At 36.8% G+C, this 13,576-nt stretch overlaps 1 protein-coding gene across 1 annotated transcript; it reads left to right on the top strand.

Moving 5' to 3' along the window:
- The first annotated feature begins 442 nt into the window (after nt 1–442).
- LOC142504377 (uncharacterized) lies at nt 443–4,333 on the top strand. Its single transcript, XM_075617253.1, has 6 exons — nt 443–1,416; nt 1,474–2,225; nt 2,330–2,773; nt 3,262–3,936; nt 4,003–4,092; nt 4,275–4,333. Exons 1-6 carry the CDS (start codon nt 443–445, stop codon nt 4,331–4,333), a joined length of 2,994 nt encoding a protein of 997 aa, XP_075473368.1.
- Nucleotides 4,334–13,576: the final 9,243 nt, after the last annotated feature.

Below are 13,576 nucleotides of genomic sequence, written 5' to 3'. Positions count from 1 at the left end.
TGGGGAATCAATGGAGATATCAATAAAATCCATACAGTTCCACATACAATCCAGGATGGAAGCATCACCCTAATTTGTCTTGGAAGAATACGGAGAATTCCCTTAATCCAACACATATTCCTCCACTGCCCATTCCTCAACAAGTGAGACAACAAGGATTATTGGTACCTGCAGCACCTCCAGGATTCAAGCAAGAAGATCAAAGACCAATTTATGAGGATTTTATGATGAAACATGTTGTGGGAATGGAGACGAGACTGCGAATCATGATGCTATCTTACGAAGGTTGGATGCTCAAATGGGTCAAATAGCCAATCAATTAGCAAATCGACCCCTTGGAACACTACCACGTGATACTGAGAAAAATCCGAAAGGAGTGAATGCAGTGAGTACAGTGATCAAGGCCGAGGAAGAGGAACCAAAGAGGTAGAATTCTACAGATATGGAGGCAAAGAATGATGGAGGAATGAAACCAAAAATGGAAGATGCTAAGGAACAGAACACTCAGACTACACGGAAGACAGGTAAGAAAGTTAAGGAATTTGATTCTAATGATAATATTGATATTAATACCCTTCCTTTTCCTCAAAGAGCAAGGCAACTACAATTGGATCAACAATTTTCAAAATTTCTTGAAGTTTTTAAGAAATTGCACATAAATATTCCTTTTGTAGAGGCTTTGGCTCAAATGCCTTCAGAAGTTAAACCAACCACTATTTCCCTTCAACTTGCTGATAGGTCTATTAAATATCCTAGAGGGGTTATAGAGGATGTTTTGGTTAAGGTTGATAAATTTATATTTCCAGTTGACTTTGTTGTGCTAGAAATGGAGGAGGATCGTGAGATCCCCCTAATTTTAGGTCGTCCTTTCTTAGCTACTGGAAGAGCTCTCATAGATGTGCAAAAAGGTGAGTTAGTCTTGAGGTTGAATGATGAGAAGGTAACTTTTAATGTCTTTCGTAGTATGAAATATTCTGGATCTTCTGATTGTTATAGAATAGATGCTATTGATGATATTGTTGAGTGTAGTGTGCAGGATACTTTGATTGAAGACCCACTGGAAAAGCTTTTGGTGAACCCAAAGTCCACGGAATCAGACAGAGAAGAGGTGGAGGAATGTATGAACTATTTGGAGGGATCAAAGCCTTTGCCAAGATCGTTGAATTCGAAGATTGGGGAGCTGGGGCATATTCCAAAATCACTTAAACCTTCCATAGAAGAAGCCCCATTCCTCGAACTCAAACCACTTCCTCCTCATTTAAAATATTTATTTTTGAAGGAAGAACATAAATTGCCAGTAATTGTTTCTTCTTCCTTGACAGGTGATGAGGAAGATAAGCTCTTGAGAGTGCTGAAGGATAACATATATGCCATTGGATGGAGCATAGCTGACATCAAGGGAATAAATCCATCCATGTGCATGCACAAAATTTTAATGGAGAAAGAGCACTCTCCCACCACTCAACCACAAAGGAGATTGAATCCAGCTATGCAAGAGGTCGTCAAAAAGGAGGTAATCAAACTCCTTGATGCAGGTATGATCTTTCCTATATCCGATTGCAAGTGGGTAAGTCCTGTGCATGTTGTTCCTAAGAAAGGGGGAATCACTGTTGTTGAAAATGAAAATAACGAATTAATCCCCACTAGAACTGTGACTGGGTGGCGTGTTTGTATTGATTATCGCAAATTGAATGATGCCACAAGAAAAGATCACTTCCCCTTACCTTTTGTTGATCAAATGTTAGAGCGTTTGGCAGGTCATGCTTTCTATTGTTTTTTAGATGGTTATTCTGGATATATGCAAATCCCCATAGACCCCGAAGATCAAGATAAGACCACTTTTACTTGTCTCTATGGTACATTTGCTTATAAAAGAATGCCATTTGGTTTGTGTAATGCTCCTGCTACTTTTCAACGTTGTATGATGTCGATTTTTCATGACATGGTTGAAAAGTATATTGAGGTCTTCATGGATGACTTTTCTGTTTTTGGTTCTTCCTTCGACTCTTGTTTGATTAATTTGTCAAAAGTGCTAAAGAGATGTGAAGAAACGAATCTTGTACTTAACTGGGAGAAATGTCATTTCATGGTAAAGGAAGGAATTGTCCTTGGTCACAAAATTTCTGAAAAAGGTACTGAAGTGGATAGAGCTAAGGTAGAGATCATAGAAAAGCTTCATCCTCCCACTAATGTCAAAGGAATTCGTAGCTTTATTGGGCATGCAGGTCTTTATAGGCGATTTATCAAGGATTTCTCAATTATTACTAAGCCTTTAACTAATTTGCTAATGAAAGATGTTCCTTTTGTTTTTCTGAGGATTGTTTACCAGCTTTTCAGGCATTAAAGCAAAAGTTGACCACAACCCCGATCATTGTTGCACCAGATTGGCATCTACCGTTTGAACTCATGTGTGACGCAAATGATATTGCTTTAGGGGCTGTTTTGGGGCAAAAGAGGGACAAATTCTTGCATGTAATCTACTATGCAAGCATGACACTTTCAGGAGCTCAATTGAACTACTCCACCACAGAAAAAGAGTTGATGGTTGTTGTTTTTTCTTTGGACAAGTTTCGGCCATACCTTGCAGGGAGTAAAGTGATAGTCCACACGGATCATTCAGCTTTGAAGTATCTCTTAAACAAGAAGGATGCCAAGCCAAGATTGATAAGATGGATCCTTCTACTGCAAGAATTTGACATAGAGATCGTGGATCGAAAGGGGACTGAAAACCAAGTTGCTGATCATCTATCGAGATTGGAGAAGCCCGAGGAAGGTAAGTATGTAATTTGAGATGAATTCCCTGACGAGAAACTTTATGTCATCTCTAATTTACCATGGTATGCTGATTTTGTCAATTATTTATCATGCAAATTTATTCCTTCTCATCTAACATATCAGCAGAAAAAAAAGTTCTTTTCAGATTTAAAATATTATCTTTGGGAAGATCCTCTTTTGTTTAGAATTTGTGCATATGACATTATTCGTAGGTGTATTCCAGCGGAAGAGGTAAGTTCTATACTTGCTCATTGTCATAGTGGTCCAACTGGAGGACATTTTGGGGCAAGTAAAACGGCCACAAAAATCCTTCAAGCTGGATTCTACTAGCCCACACTGTTCAAGGATGCACACACTTATGTTTTGAATTGCAATGAATGCCAACGTGTTGGTAATATTTCAAGGAGCACGAAATACCATTGAATAATATTTTAGTCTGTGAATTTTTTGATGTGTGGGGAATTGATTTCATGGGGCCATTTCCAGATTCCTTAGGAAATAAATATATTTTGGTGGCTGTGGATTACGTATCCAAGTGGGTGGAAGCAAGTGCTTGTAGAACCAATGACTCTAAGGTTGTAATCCAATTTTTAAAGAAAAATATTTTTGCAAGATTTGGCACACCTAGAGCCATTATTAGCGATGGGGGAACACATTTTTGTAATCGCAATTTTGAATCTCTTTTGGCTAAATATGGGGTCACGCACAAGGTGGCAACACCTTATCATCCTCAAACTAGTGATCAAGTAGAAGTGTCAAATAGGGAGATTAAGAAAATTCTTGAGAAAACCGTTGGATCTTCGAGGAAGGAATGGGCTAGTAAATTGGATGATGCGTTGTGGGCATATAGAACAGCATTCAAAACCCCTATAGGAACTTCCCCTTTTCGTTTGGTCTATGGAAAAGCTTGTCATCTTCCTGTTGAACTAGAGCATAGGGCATTATGGGCTACTAAATTTTTGAATTTTGATGTGCAAGCTACAGGTTATCAGCGTCTTCTACAACTCAATGAGCTGGAGGAATTTCGTCTTGATGCATATGAGAATGCAAAAATCTACAAGGAAAAGACAAAGAAGTGGCATGATGCAAGGATTGTGCACAGGGAATTTGAGTCTGGACAAAAAGTTCTTCTTTATAACTCTCGTTTGAAACTCATGCCAGGTAAACTTCGCTCCAAATGGTCCAGGCCTTTTACTGTTACTGATGTTTTTTCCTTTGGTGTTATAGAAATTCGTGGAGATTCTGGAAATCCCTTTAAGGTGAATGGACATCGACTGAAAATTTTTCATGAAGGAATTGTGGAGCAAGAGGAGCCGAGTACTCCTTTGCATGAACCGAACTAATTTCTAAAGGGAGTTGTCTAGCTATAGACAAGAAATTTAGCGCTTGCTGGGAGGCAACCCAGTGATTTATTTTATTTCGTTCATTTTATTTTTTTATTTTATTTTTTTTAATTTTCTTTCTATTAGGTTAATTCTCTGTGATTTTGGTGTGTGTAGGGAATATTGGAATAAAGGAATATGATTTAGATTCTGGAAAAGCTAAACTGTCGAAATAAAAGATTTCCAGCATTGAGGAATTCCACCATCCCCATGTTGTACTCCATGGATATTAAAGCACACTGCCAGGGACGTGTTCTCTTACTATTCTACATCCAAATTCTATATCATTTTTGAATGGCATGACACTGAGGACAGTGTAAAGTGTGTGTGTGTGTGTGTGTGTGTGTGTGTGGGGGGGGGGGGGGGGGGGGGGGATTTGATTTGTGTTTGTTTCACGTCACCACACTTAGCATGTGCTTCAATGTGTAATCCTCGAGCATGAAATTTTTTTCTGGTTATTCTTTGAGAAACTGCACTTGTGATTACATGACACACTAATTGACTTTCTAGATTTTTGAACACTCAAGAAATTACATCACACGTAGAATTGATTGAGATGAGCTGTAGTTGTAGCCGAAGGTTTTGAGCACAAACTAGTTTTGTATCATGTTTTGAGACATCATCTATGCACTTTGAGTCATATTTATATGAATTAATTGTGAATTAGCAAGAGGTGAGCTCATAAAAAAAAGAGAAATAAAAGAAATAATCTAGAACTTGTCTGATTATCTTTCGAGGCGAAAATACGGAGGAGAATGACTTAGGGATGATTTAGGCGATCCTTGGACCGTTTGAAGCCTTTCGAGCCTACCCAATGCATCATTTATATCCCTAGTATCCCCTTTTGAGCCTAATAAATCGAGTCGAGTGTGTCAAAGACATACAATTAGCCCTCATTCGTATTCCTTCAAAATCCCACATCAACTACCCAATTCTAGCATATACACTATACCTCTACCTTAATTTTGAGAGAAATAAACCCCTTTAGCGCTTTAAAATTTTCAATAACTCTCATGTGTTGCTAATTGATAAGAAAAATTGGAGGAGTTTGAAAAAAATCATGAATAATGAGAAAGCGATTGATGAAAAGATACATAATGAAAAAGAAAGGAAGGAGGAATATTGATGTGGTGATTGAAAAATCTAAAAGGGAATGTCATTAAGGATTGAAAAAAAAAAAAACTGAAGCAAAAGAGAAAAATATGGGGGAATATGAATGAAAGTACAAGGAAGATGAAAAAGTTAGGTGGATGAATGATGAAATTCCATATGGGAAGGAGGATAAGAGATGAAAGAGTGCGCTATATGATTAAAATGTTTATTTTCTCTCATTTTGAATTCCCTACCTTTATTGTAGCCGTGAGCCGTGACCTAACGTTATAAGCTTGAAAAGACCTATTGATCGGGTCATATTCCTCCAACATTTAGTGGAGAAAGGTATGAAAGACAAGCTTATGGAGATTTTTTTAAAATAAAAAAAATTCAGAAAATATGAGCACTCCTTGAACTAAAACACCTTTGAGGAATATGAGTTTTGACTTCCACACTACACACGTCTCATTATCTTGATCTTTTCTAGTGAATGCTTGAGTTTTAAAGTTGCAACGAAAGTGAATTTTACGATTTTCAAAGTGTGATCTTTTGATTGAGTGTGACGGAATTTGGTATGTTGAAAAGTGCTGATTGTGTCATTTTGTGTGGTGAATCATTGAATATTCCTTCATAATATTTTTATTCTTTTGATTTGCTCGAGGACGAACAAAGGCTAAGTGTGGGGGGATTGATAAGGCCAAATCTTGAAAAGATTTTAGGGATTTTATTTAATAATATTTGCCCTTATCTAATATTTTTTATCCCTAATTATGTGCTTAATTGAATAATAATTGTAGATTTGAATAAAAGAGAAAAATGATTAAATTTGAAATAAAAGATGAATTTACAAGACTTCAAAGAAAAAATATCAAAAAAAAGGAAATAAAATATTTTTTATTCCTTGATGATATTGAAATCTTGAAAAATCTATGTAAATATTGATAAAGATCTTATCTACACTTCTTTTTATTTGAGATGTGCCTTTAAAAAGATTTGGAGAAAGAGGCCCGTGGAGGAGGATAAAAGAAGCGTACAAGGGGCTGCGCCAGAACGTACAGAGTGAAAGAAGGAGTGCAGAAGCACTGAAGACGGAAGGAAAGAGAGGAAGATCAGAACAAAAAGCTACTGTGAAGTAGCACCAACGAGGAAGAAGAGCAGAAGTAGGAGGAATTCCTCACACATGCTACAAATTACAGAGAATCTCTTTCATTCCTTCTTAACTATGTTTTCTCCATTGACTTTAAACACTGCTTTTGAATTTTATTTTAAGTTTATGGAGTATATTTTTATAGACTAAGGCCATGATAGGGCCGAGACATATTATTTTTTGATGTTTTGAGTTTTATTCAATTAGATTATTTATTTTATTCATTGATTGATGTCGTTTATCACTTGTTCTTTTAATCTGGCCAATTAAATTGAATATATGTTGGTTAATCTAAAACCGGAAGGCGATAGATTAATATTTGCTTCACACATCAATCAACACATGGTTAAATTGACTAGAAATAGTATTCGATTTCAGTGTGCGACTTTAGATTGAAAAACTGGAATTTCACAGCAATCTAATGCGGTTGAATCTAATTAAATTCAGTTAGAAATAATTGGACTGTTAGATTTAATTAGGTTTATTAATTCGAGGAATCGTTTAATAAATAATTTTGGGAATTCCGTCGTGAATTAAATAATTAATTTATTGAATATGAATTTGACACGTAGATTATAAATTGTCTCGGTACCGTTGTGCTCCTTAGTCGTTTTTAAATAATTTGAATTTTCGTCTAATTTAATAATTTGGATTTTTTTTACTTTAGTTAATTTATTTAAATTGTTTAATTTAGTTTTGATTAATCTATCTCTCCCATCATTTGAACTTTATTTAGCCTAAATTAGGAAAAATAATTCATATTCTAGTAATTAAACATCGATCTCTGTGGGTACGATACCTGGACTCATCTCCAAATACTATTACTTGACCTAGTCCGCTTGCTAGATTTATTCCAACCCAAATCGTCTGTCAATTCCATTATGGCATTATACTTTATCTGTATACACATGCAAGCTGCATAGATAAAGTCCTTGAATATACAATAGGTACCATGATGTCTGCGTCGCAACGTAAGACCATGAAACTCATTAGGAAGTGTACCGTATATTCTAAACAGGTTCCTAGTCGAATCAGCCGCCTAAAACAAGGATAAAGATCGCTCGACCTTGAGACTAGCATTTGTGATGTAAACGCCATGTTTCATTGGCAAGGGCATGGAGATGTCTATTTACACAGATGGTGATCATATGATGATGCACTGAACAACCATCCCTCGGACTATCCAAGTGGTTCCTACTTATCGAGTGGAATAGTCTGCAGTTATGGTTGTACACCATTAGTCCTTTGACCCCGGACAATGTAGGGGCTATACGTACTAGCATGCAATTTGATCCGTTTACCGACTCCATCAAGGGTCATCAGGTGGCGAGGTTGGGTGTAGTTTCGAAATACGTATGAGCAAATGCATTGTATTCGGGGATTCACCGTTCGCCTACGGATGAAGATATCCTATGTGATCTGATGAGTTAATAGTGCAAGGAGTCTCTGGCCAGAGCAAGAAATGTGCTTTAGGGAAATGTGTTTTCCTAGTTGCACATACCATGCAACTATTAGTACTCAAAGATAAATCGCATCGTTATCGAATTCATATGAAACTCTCGATATACCAATGGTTACAGATTCGATCGGGATATATGTGTTGAAGGGACCGTACTGTATGCTAACCATGACTAAAGGTTCTTGCAGGCACTATCAGTGATACCTAGGGGATAATGGGGCGATGCTACTAGACGCTCTTACCATGGTCCGATGGGTGCAATCAGAAATTAGTTCTGACATTCTTGATCAAGGAGTTGATGAAAAGAATGAGGTTAACTAGGGTAAACCCGAATAAGAATAAATGTTATTCTGAATCACATGGAGATGTGAACCCACGGCTAGCTGTATCCCTGAACCATTGAGGGTCACACAAGTATCGGATTCTGTGTTCCCGTTGAGATAGTCAAATTTCAAGAAGTTGGAATTTGGCGACTATAGTTTGATAGAGATCAAACAGGAAGCTCATAAAGGAGTTTATGAGCTGATTCCATGTGATGGAAGAAGTGAAAGTTAGCATGATTGCTAAATAAGGAAGGAGAGTAGAACTTCCTGTTTTGTGAAGAAGTTCACTAAAACTGACAGTTGCCAAATATGGTAACTGCCATATATGGTAAGTTCCAAATTTGGTAAATGAAAATTTTGACTTTCGAAATTTTCAATTTTCATTATATGAACAAGATTTGTATCCTTGGTACATCTGCGCTTTCGGATCGTCGATCGAGGTTATAATGAGTTCGGAATCATTTTTTATGTGAATTTGGAATTTACTAATTAAATGATTGTGCTAGTAGTGGTGACTACTAACATGCACAAATTCTCATATATGTTCTAGAGGAGTATAGAATTAAATTAACTAAGGAGTTAATTTATAAATTAAATAATGGTTATTTAATTTAATTAATGTACATATATATTTTATATTGTGATACAAAATATGTGTATATGGTATTATTATATCATGTATTATTAAAAGTTAATAAATACATTATATATTAATTATATGGGAGTTTTAATAAAATGAAGTTATTAGAGTCCTTGTGGGAGAGGGACTCCTAATTGGATTAGGAGTCTCACTCTATATATACACCACTAGGACACATAATTAAAAAAAACCTAGTTTTTGCACACAAAATAAATTCAAATATTTCTCTCCATCCTCCTTGAAAGTCACGGCAACCTCATTGAATTGTTGGAGGAATTTTGGCCACAAAAGCAAATTTGATTTGCTTAATTGTTGATTAATGATCAATAATTAATTGTTAATAATTGGTTAATAATCAATTAGCACAAGATACATGATTTAGAATCATGAAGTCTCGGCCCCCTTGAAGAAAATTGAAAGGAAATTTTCAGCCACTTGTTTCTTCTGTCGCCGTGTCCTTCCGACGTTGTACCGACTCCGGATTTTGGAAATTTGGAGGCTACAATCTCAACGCACAAATCACTTGCGATTTCTAGTGCAATCCAAGTGAGGAAAACAGTTTTCGATCGTGGACCTAATTAGACGATCAAAGAAGAATATCCGTTCGTAAGGATTTACAAGAAGAGGCTATATCCGGCTAAGCATCGGAATAGTTTGGAGTCCAGCGTTAAGAACGCAAAGGTATAATTATAAACACCCTATGAATTTTTTTAAACACACAACGCCCAAGAACAAAATATTTTCAACTTCCGCTGCGTCTTGGGTGCGAGAATACGATGTCCCAACAGTGGTATCAGAGCCGGTTATTCTCAATCGTGTGTTTTAATTAAATTGTGTTGAGTTTATTATTTCTAACCGCGTAAGAATTTTTATGAAAAACGCCCTAAAAATTATTTTTGGGAAAAAAAATATATATATATACTGTTCACGGGCAGCGTGAACAGTGCCCGCAAATTACTGTTCACGGGCAGCGTGAACAGTACCACGGGCAGGTCAGTTTTTTTTAAAAAAAACTAAATAAATATATTTCGGGCAGCCCAGTCTGAGATTGACCCGAAAAGTTCGGGTCCGGGGTGATTTTCTGATTTTTTAAAGTTTTTGGTTAAATTGATATTTTATGAAAATACGGACGATTTTACCCCTACAATCATTTTTATAAGATTAATTTCTTATAAAATAAATAATTGAAATATGATTTTAATTATTTAGGTAAATGTGTTTTACAAGAAATTTAATTATTTGAAATTAAATAAAAGTGTTTATTTAATTTGATAATTATGGCGGTTAGTGATAATTTACGATATACACGATTTATTGATAATATGTGATATTATCGGATTTATATAATATATGATATTATATGTTAAAAGGATGATCGAGAGCCATGACCAATGTGCTAGGTGTATGTTAAGATATTTTACGTGTTGTATTTTTGATTATTTGATAATTAAAAGTGGACCTGGTTTATGGTTCGTACCTACCCCCTAAATTTGTATCCCAATGTGCCATGGATATTTTATGTACATATTAAAATTAGTGGGAGGTCAAGATTGGAAGATGGTGGGCCCGATCCTCAGAAAGAGTTTTGAAGATCGAAAACATGTAAAATATTGGAAGCTTATGTAATATTGCATTTGCATCCCTGCATTTACCTAGGTTATGAACATGGATCCATATGTGGCTCGTACAGATCAATTAGCTCTCGGTTATCGATCATCCTTTATTTTTATGATGTATGTGATATATTATAAATAATTAGTATGTGCGTTATTATTAATATAATGACAAGAGTTGCATGAATCCGGTAATCATACAAACAATCATGGCACGAGTTTTAAAATTAATGATGAGACAAAATTTTAAAATTAAAATCCGTCATTTTGGATGAGATCCAAAATTTAAATCAAGCCCATTAAAAGGATAATTAAAAGAAAGTTTAATAATTCCTTGCCTTCCATCAACGGTGGTTGCATGATGAACGCTACCCGCGGTTAGTGTCTGACTCATATTATTGGGGAGGCCTGGACACCGGAAAGCTGTGACTTCCACTGACATATTTGATGTGAACTACGTGGAACTCCCATGACTTCGGCTCATATTATTGGGGGATCTCATGGCGACCCTCCATTAAGATTCAACATTGATGGGCCGGGCTCGACACGTGAAGAGAAAGGGGATCATATTATTGGACCCTCCTCAAACGTGAGGCAAAATTACGTAAGGGTTGCAAAAAGCTGCAATTGGGCTCTACCTTTTGAAAGTTATGATTGGCTGATATTATTCGGGATCATAATTTCGCAATTGGGCCTTGCGTACTCACTAAGGAAATTGGATTTTCCGTTTGTCATCAGAGGGTGGTGAAAATGTCAAAATAGTGGGAGGCAATTCGTAAAAACAAAAGTCCATATTTTACGTCTTATGAAATATTTTAAAATAGTCGGTAACGTTTATTCTGTTTCCATATCAGTATATTTACGATTTCCTCGCGTAATTCATATATGTTATTAAAACAAGCTAACCGAACACTAATTTTCAAGATTGGCTGGGAAAATTGTTCTAAATTCGGAGAAAATAGCATTTACACTAATGTCAGTCTTGCTGAACTGACAAACATGCAAGATGGTGGGACCATAGTATGCAAGTTAAAGTGTTATATGGCTTGCTTCTATGACAAAAGAACTGTAGAGACAGTTTGAGGAAATGTTGAAATGCTGTTGACATTCAAATACCCATGCAAGAGTTGCATAGTGCATGAAACTCGCATAATGATGCACATCACTTTCAAGGAACACATGACTACATGGATGCAAGATGTGGCTCTTGCCAATGAGCATGGTGTAAGTATGATTGGGTCTATTGAGAAGGTGGTGGGCTTGGAATTTGACAAAGCCTGATAATTCAGAACATATTTGCTTCACTGCAAGATGTCTGGACATAAGAAATTATCTGGACCAGAAATGTTTTGGCAATGATAAGTGAATTTCCAAGTAAACACGATTTCAATAACAACCAAAAGAAAACAAGACAGTTTAAACCAAGCACATTTGTGGCACGTTAGGCTAGGACATATTTCCCAAAGAAGGATGCACAAGCTAGTGGGAGAGGGCATGTTTGACTCGTCAGACATAAACTCTCTAGAGGCATGTGAGTCTTATCTGAAAGGAAAAATGACAAAGGCCCCTTTCCTAGGGAAAGTGGAACATGCACATGATCTGTTGGATTTGATCCAAATAGATGTGTGTGGCCTGCTAAGTGTTAGCACAAGATTTGGCCATTCCTACTTCATTACCTTTACTGATGACCATTCGAGGTTTGAGTATGTGCATTTGATGAAATACAAGTCTGGAGCCTTTGAAAAGTTCAAAGAATTCAGAGCAGAAGTAGAGAAACAATTAGGAAAGAGTATTAAAACACTACGATTAGATCGAGGTGGAGAATACTTGAGTACTGAGTTTCAAGACTACCTTAACGAGAATAAGATTCTCTCACAGTGGACTCCGTCTGCCACACCCCAGTTGAGTGGTGTGTCAGAACGTCGTAATCGGACATTGACGGACTTGGTCCGATCTGTTATGGGATTCACTGAGTTGCCGCCATCCCTATGGGGATATGCGCTTGAAACAGAGGAAATGTTGTTGAATCAAGTCCATACAAAGGTAGTGGATAAAACTCCATATGAGATATGGATGGGAAAGACGCCCAATGCCCTGCTTACGTGAAGCAGACAGTGAGAGACAGATTGGATAGTAGAGCCAATTTGTGCTACTTTGTGGGATATCCGAAGAACTCTATTAGATATTACTTGTAGTATCCCAGTGAAACAAAGGTGTTTGTTTCAAGAAATGTCACCTTCTTATAGAAGGAGTTTCTATTGGATAGAAAAAACGGGATGATGGAACTCGATGAGATTCGAGAACCACCTATGACACAAATAGCAGAACCCACACCCCAACAGCCAATAAAAAAAACACAAGCTCTTATAAGATCCGAAAGGATCTCAAGGCCGCCTAATAGGTTGAGCCTGCTTCTTGAAGAGGGCAAAGGTGAGCCCATTCCTGGATGTGATCCAAGAAATTTCAAAGAAGCATTGTCTGATGCCGATTCATCTAAATGGCTTGAAGCCATGCAGTCCGAAATGGACTCCATGTATTCGAACCAAGTATGGTCCTTAGTAGACCCACATGAGGGAATTGTTCCCATAGGATGCAAATGGATTTACAAAAGAAAACTTGGAGCGGATGGAAAGGTGGTGACCTTCAAAGCTATATTGGTAGTAAAATGATATACTCAAAGGCAAGGTATTGACTATGAGAAAACCTTTTCTCCAGTCGCAATGTTCAAGTCCATTAGGATACTGCTAGCCATAGCAGCATAGTATAACTATGAAATATGGCAGATGGATATGAAAACAACGTTCCTTAATGGGGATATTAAGGAAGAGATTTACATGTCTCAATCTGAAGGATTCGCATCAGTAGAAAGTGAGCATAAGGTATGCAAACTTTAGAGATCTATTTATTGACTCAAGAAGGCATCGAGGAGCTGGAACCTCATATTTGACAACACTATCAAAGAGTTTGATTTTGCCAAAAATCCTGAGGGACCTAGTGTATACAAGAAGGTTAGTGGGAGTGCAGTGACATTCTTAGTGTTTTATGTTGATGACATACTACTCATTGCGAATGATGTAGGGATGTTGCACTCAACTAAAGTATGGTTAGCTGGTAAGTTCTCCATGAAGGATATAGGTGAAGCATC

Source organism: Primulina tabacum, chromosome 9, assembly GCF_025594145.1.
Source record: "Primulina tabacum isolate GXHZ01 chromosome 9, ASM2559414v2, whole genome shotgun sequence".
Lineage (NCBI taxonomy): Eukaryota > Viridiplantae > Streptophyta > Magnoliopsida > Lamiales > Gesneriaceae > Primulina > Primulina tabacum.
This window is presented reverse-complemented; position numbering and strand designations above follow the sequence as displayed.

What these genes read in the sequence shown, in the direction of transcription:
- LOC142504377 (XM_075617253.1), top strand. Translation starts at nt 443, where the DNA reads ATGGAGGCAAAGAATGATGGAGGAATGAAACCAAAAATGGAAGATGCT. An exon ending in TCGTTTGAAACTCATGCCAG is followed by an intron (nt 3,937 to 4,002) that starts GTAAACTTCGCT and finishes TTGGTGTTATAG; the next exon opens with AAATTCGTGGAGATTCTGGA. An exon ending in TGTGGAGCAAGAGGAGCCGA is followed by an intron (nt 4,093 to 4,274) that starts GTACTCCTTTGC and finishes TGGTGTGTGTAG; the next exon opens with GGAATATTGGAATAAAGGAA.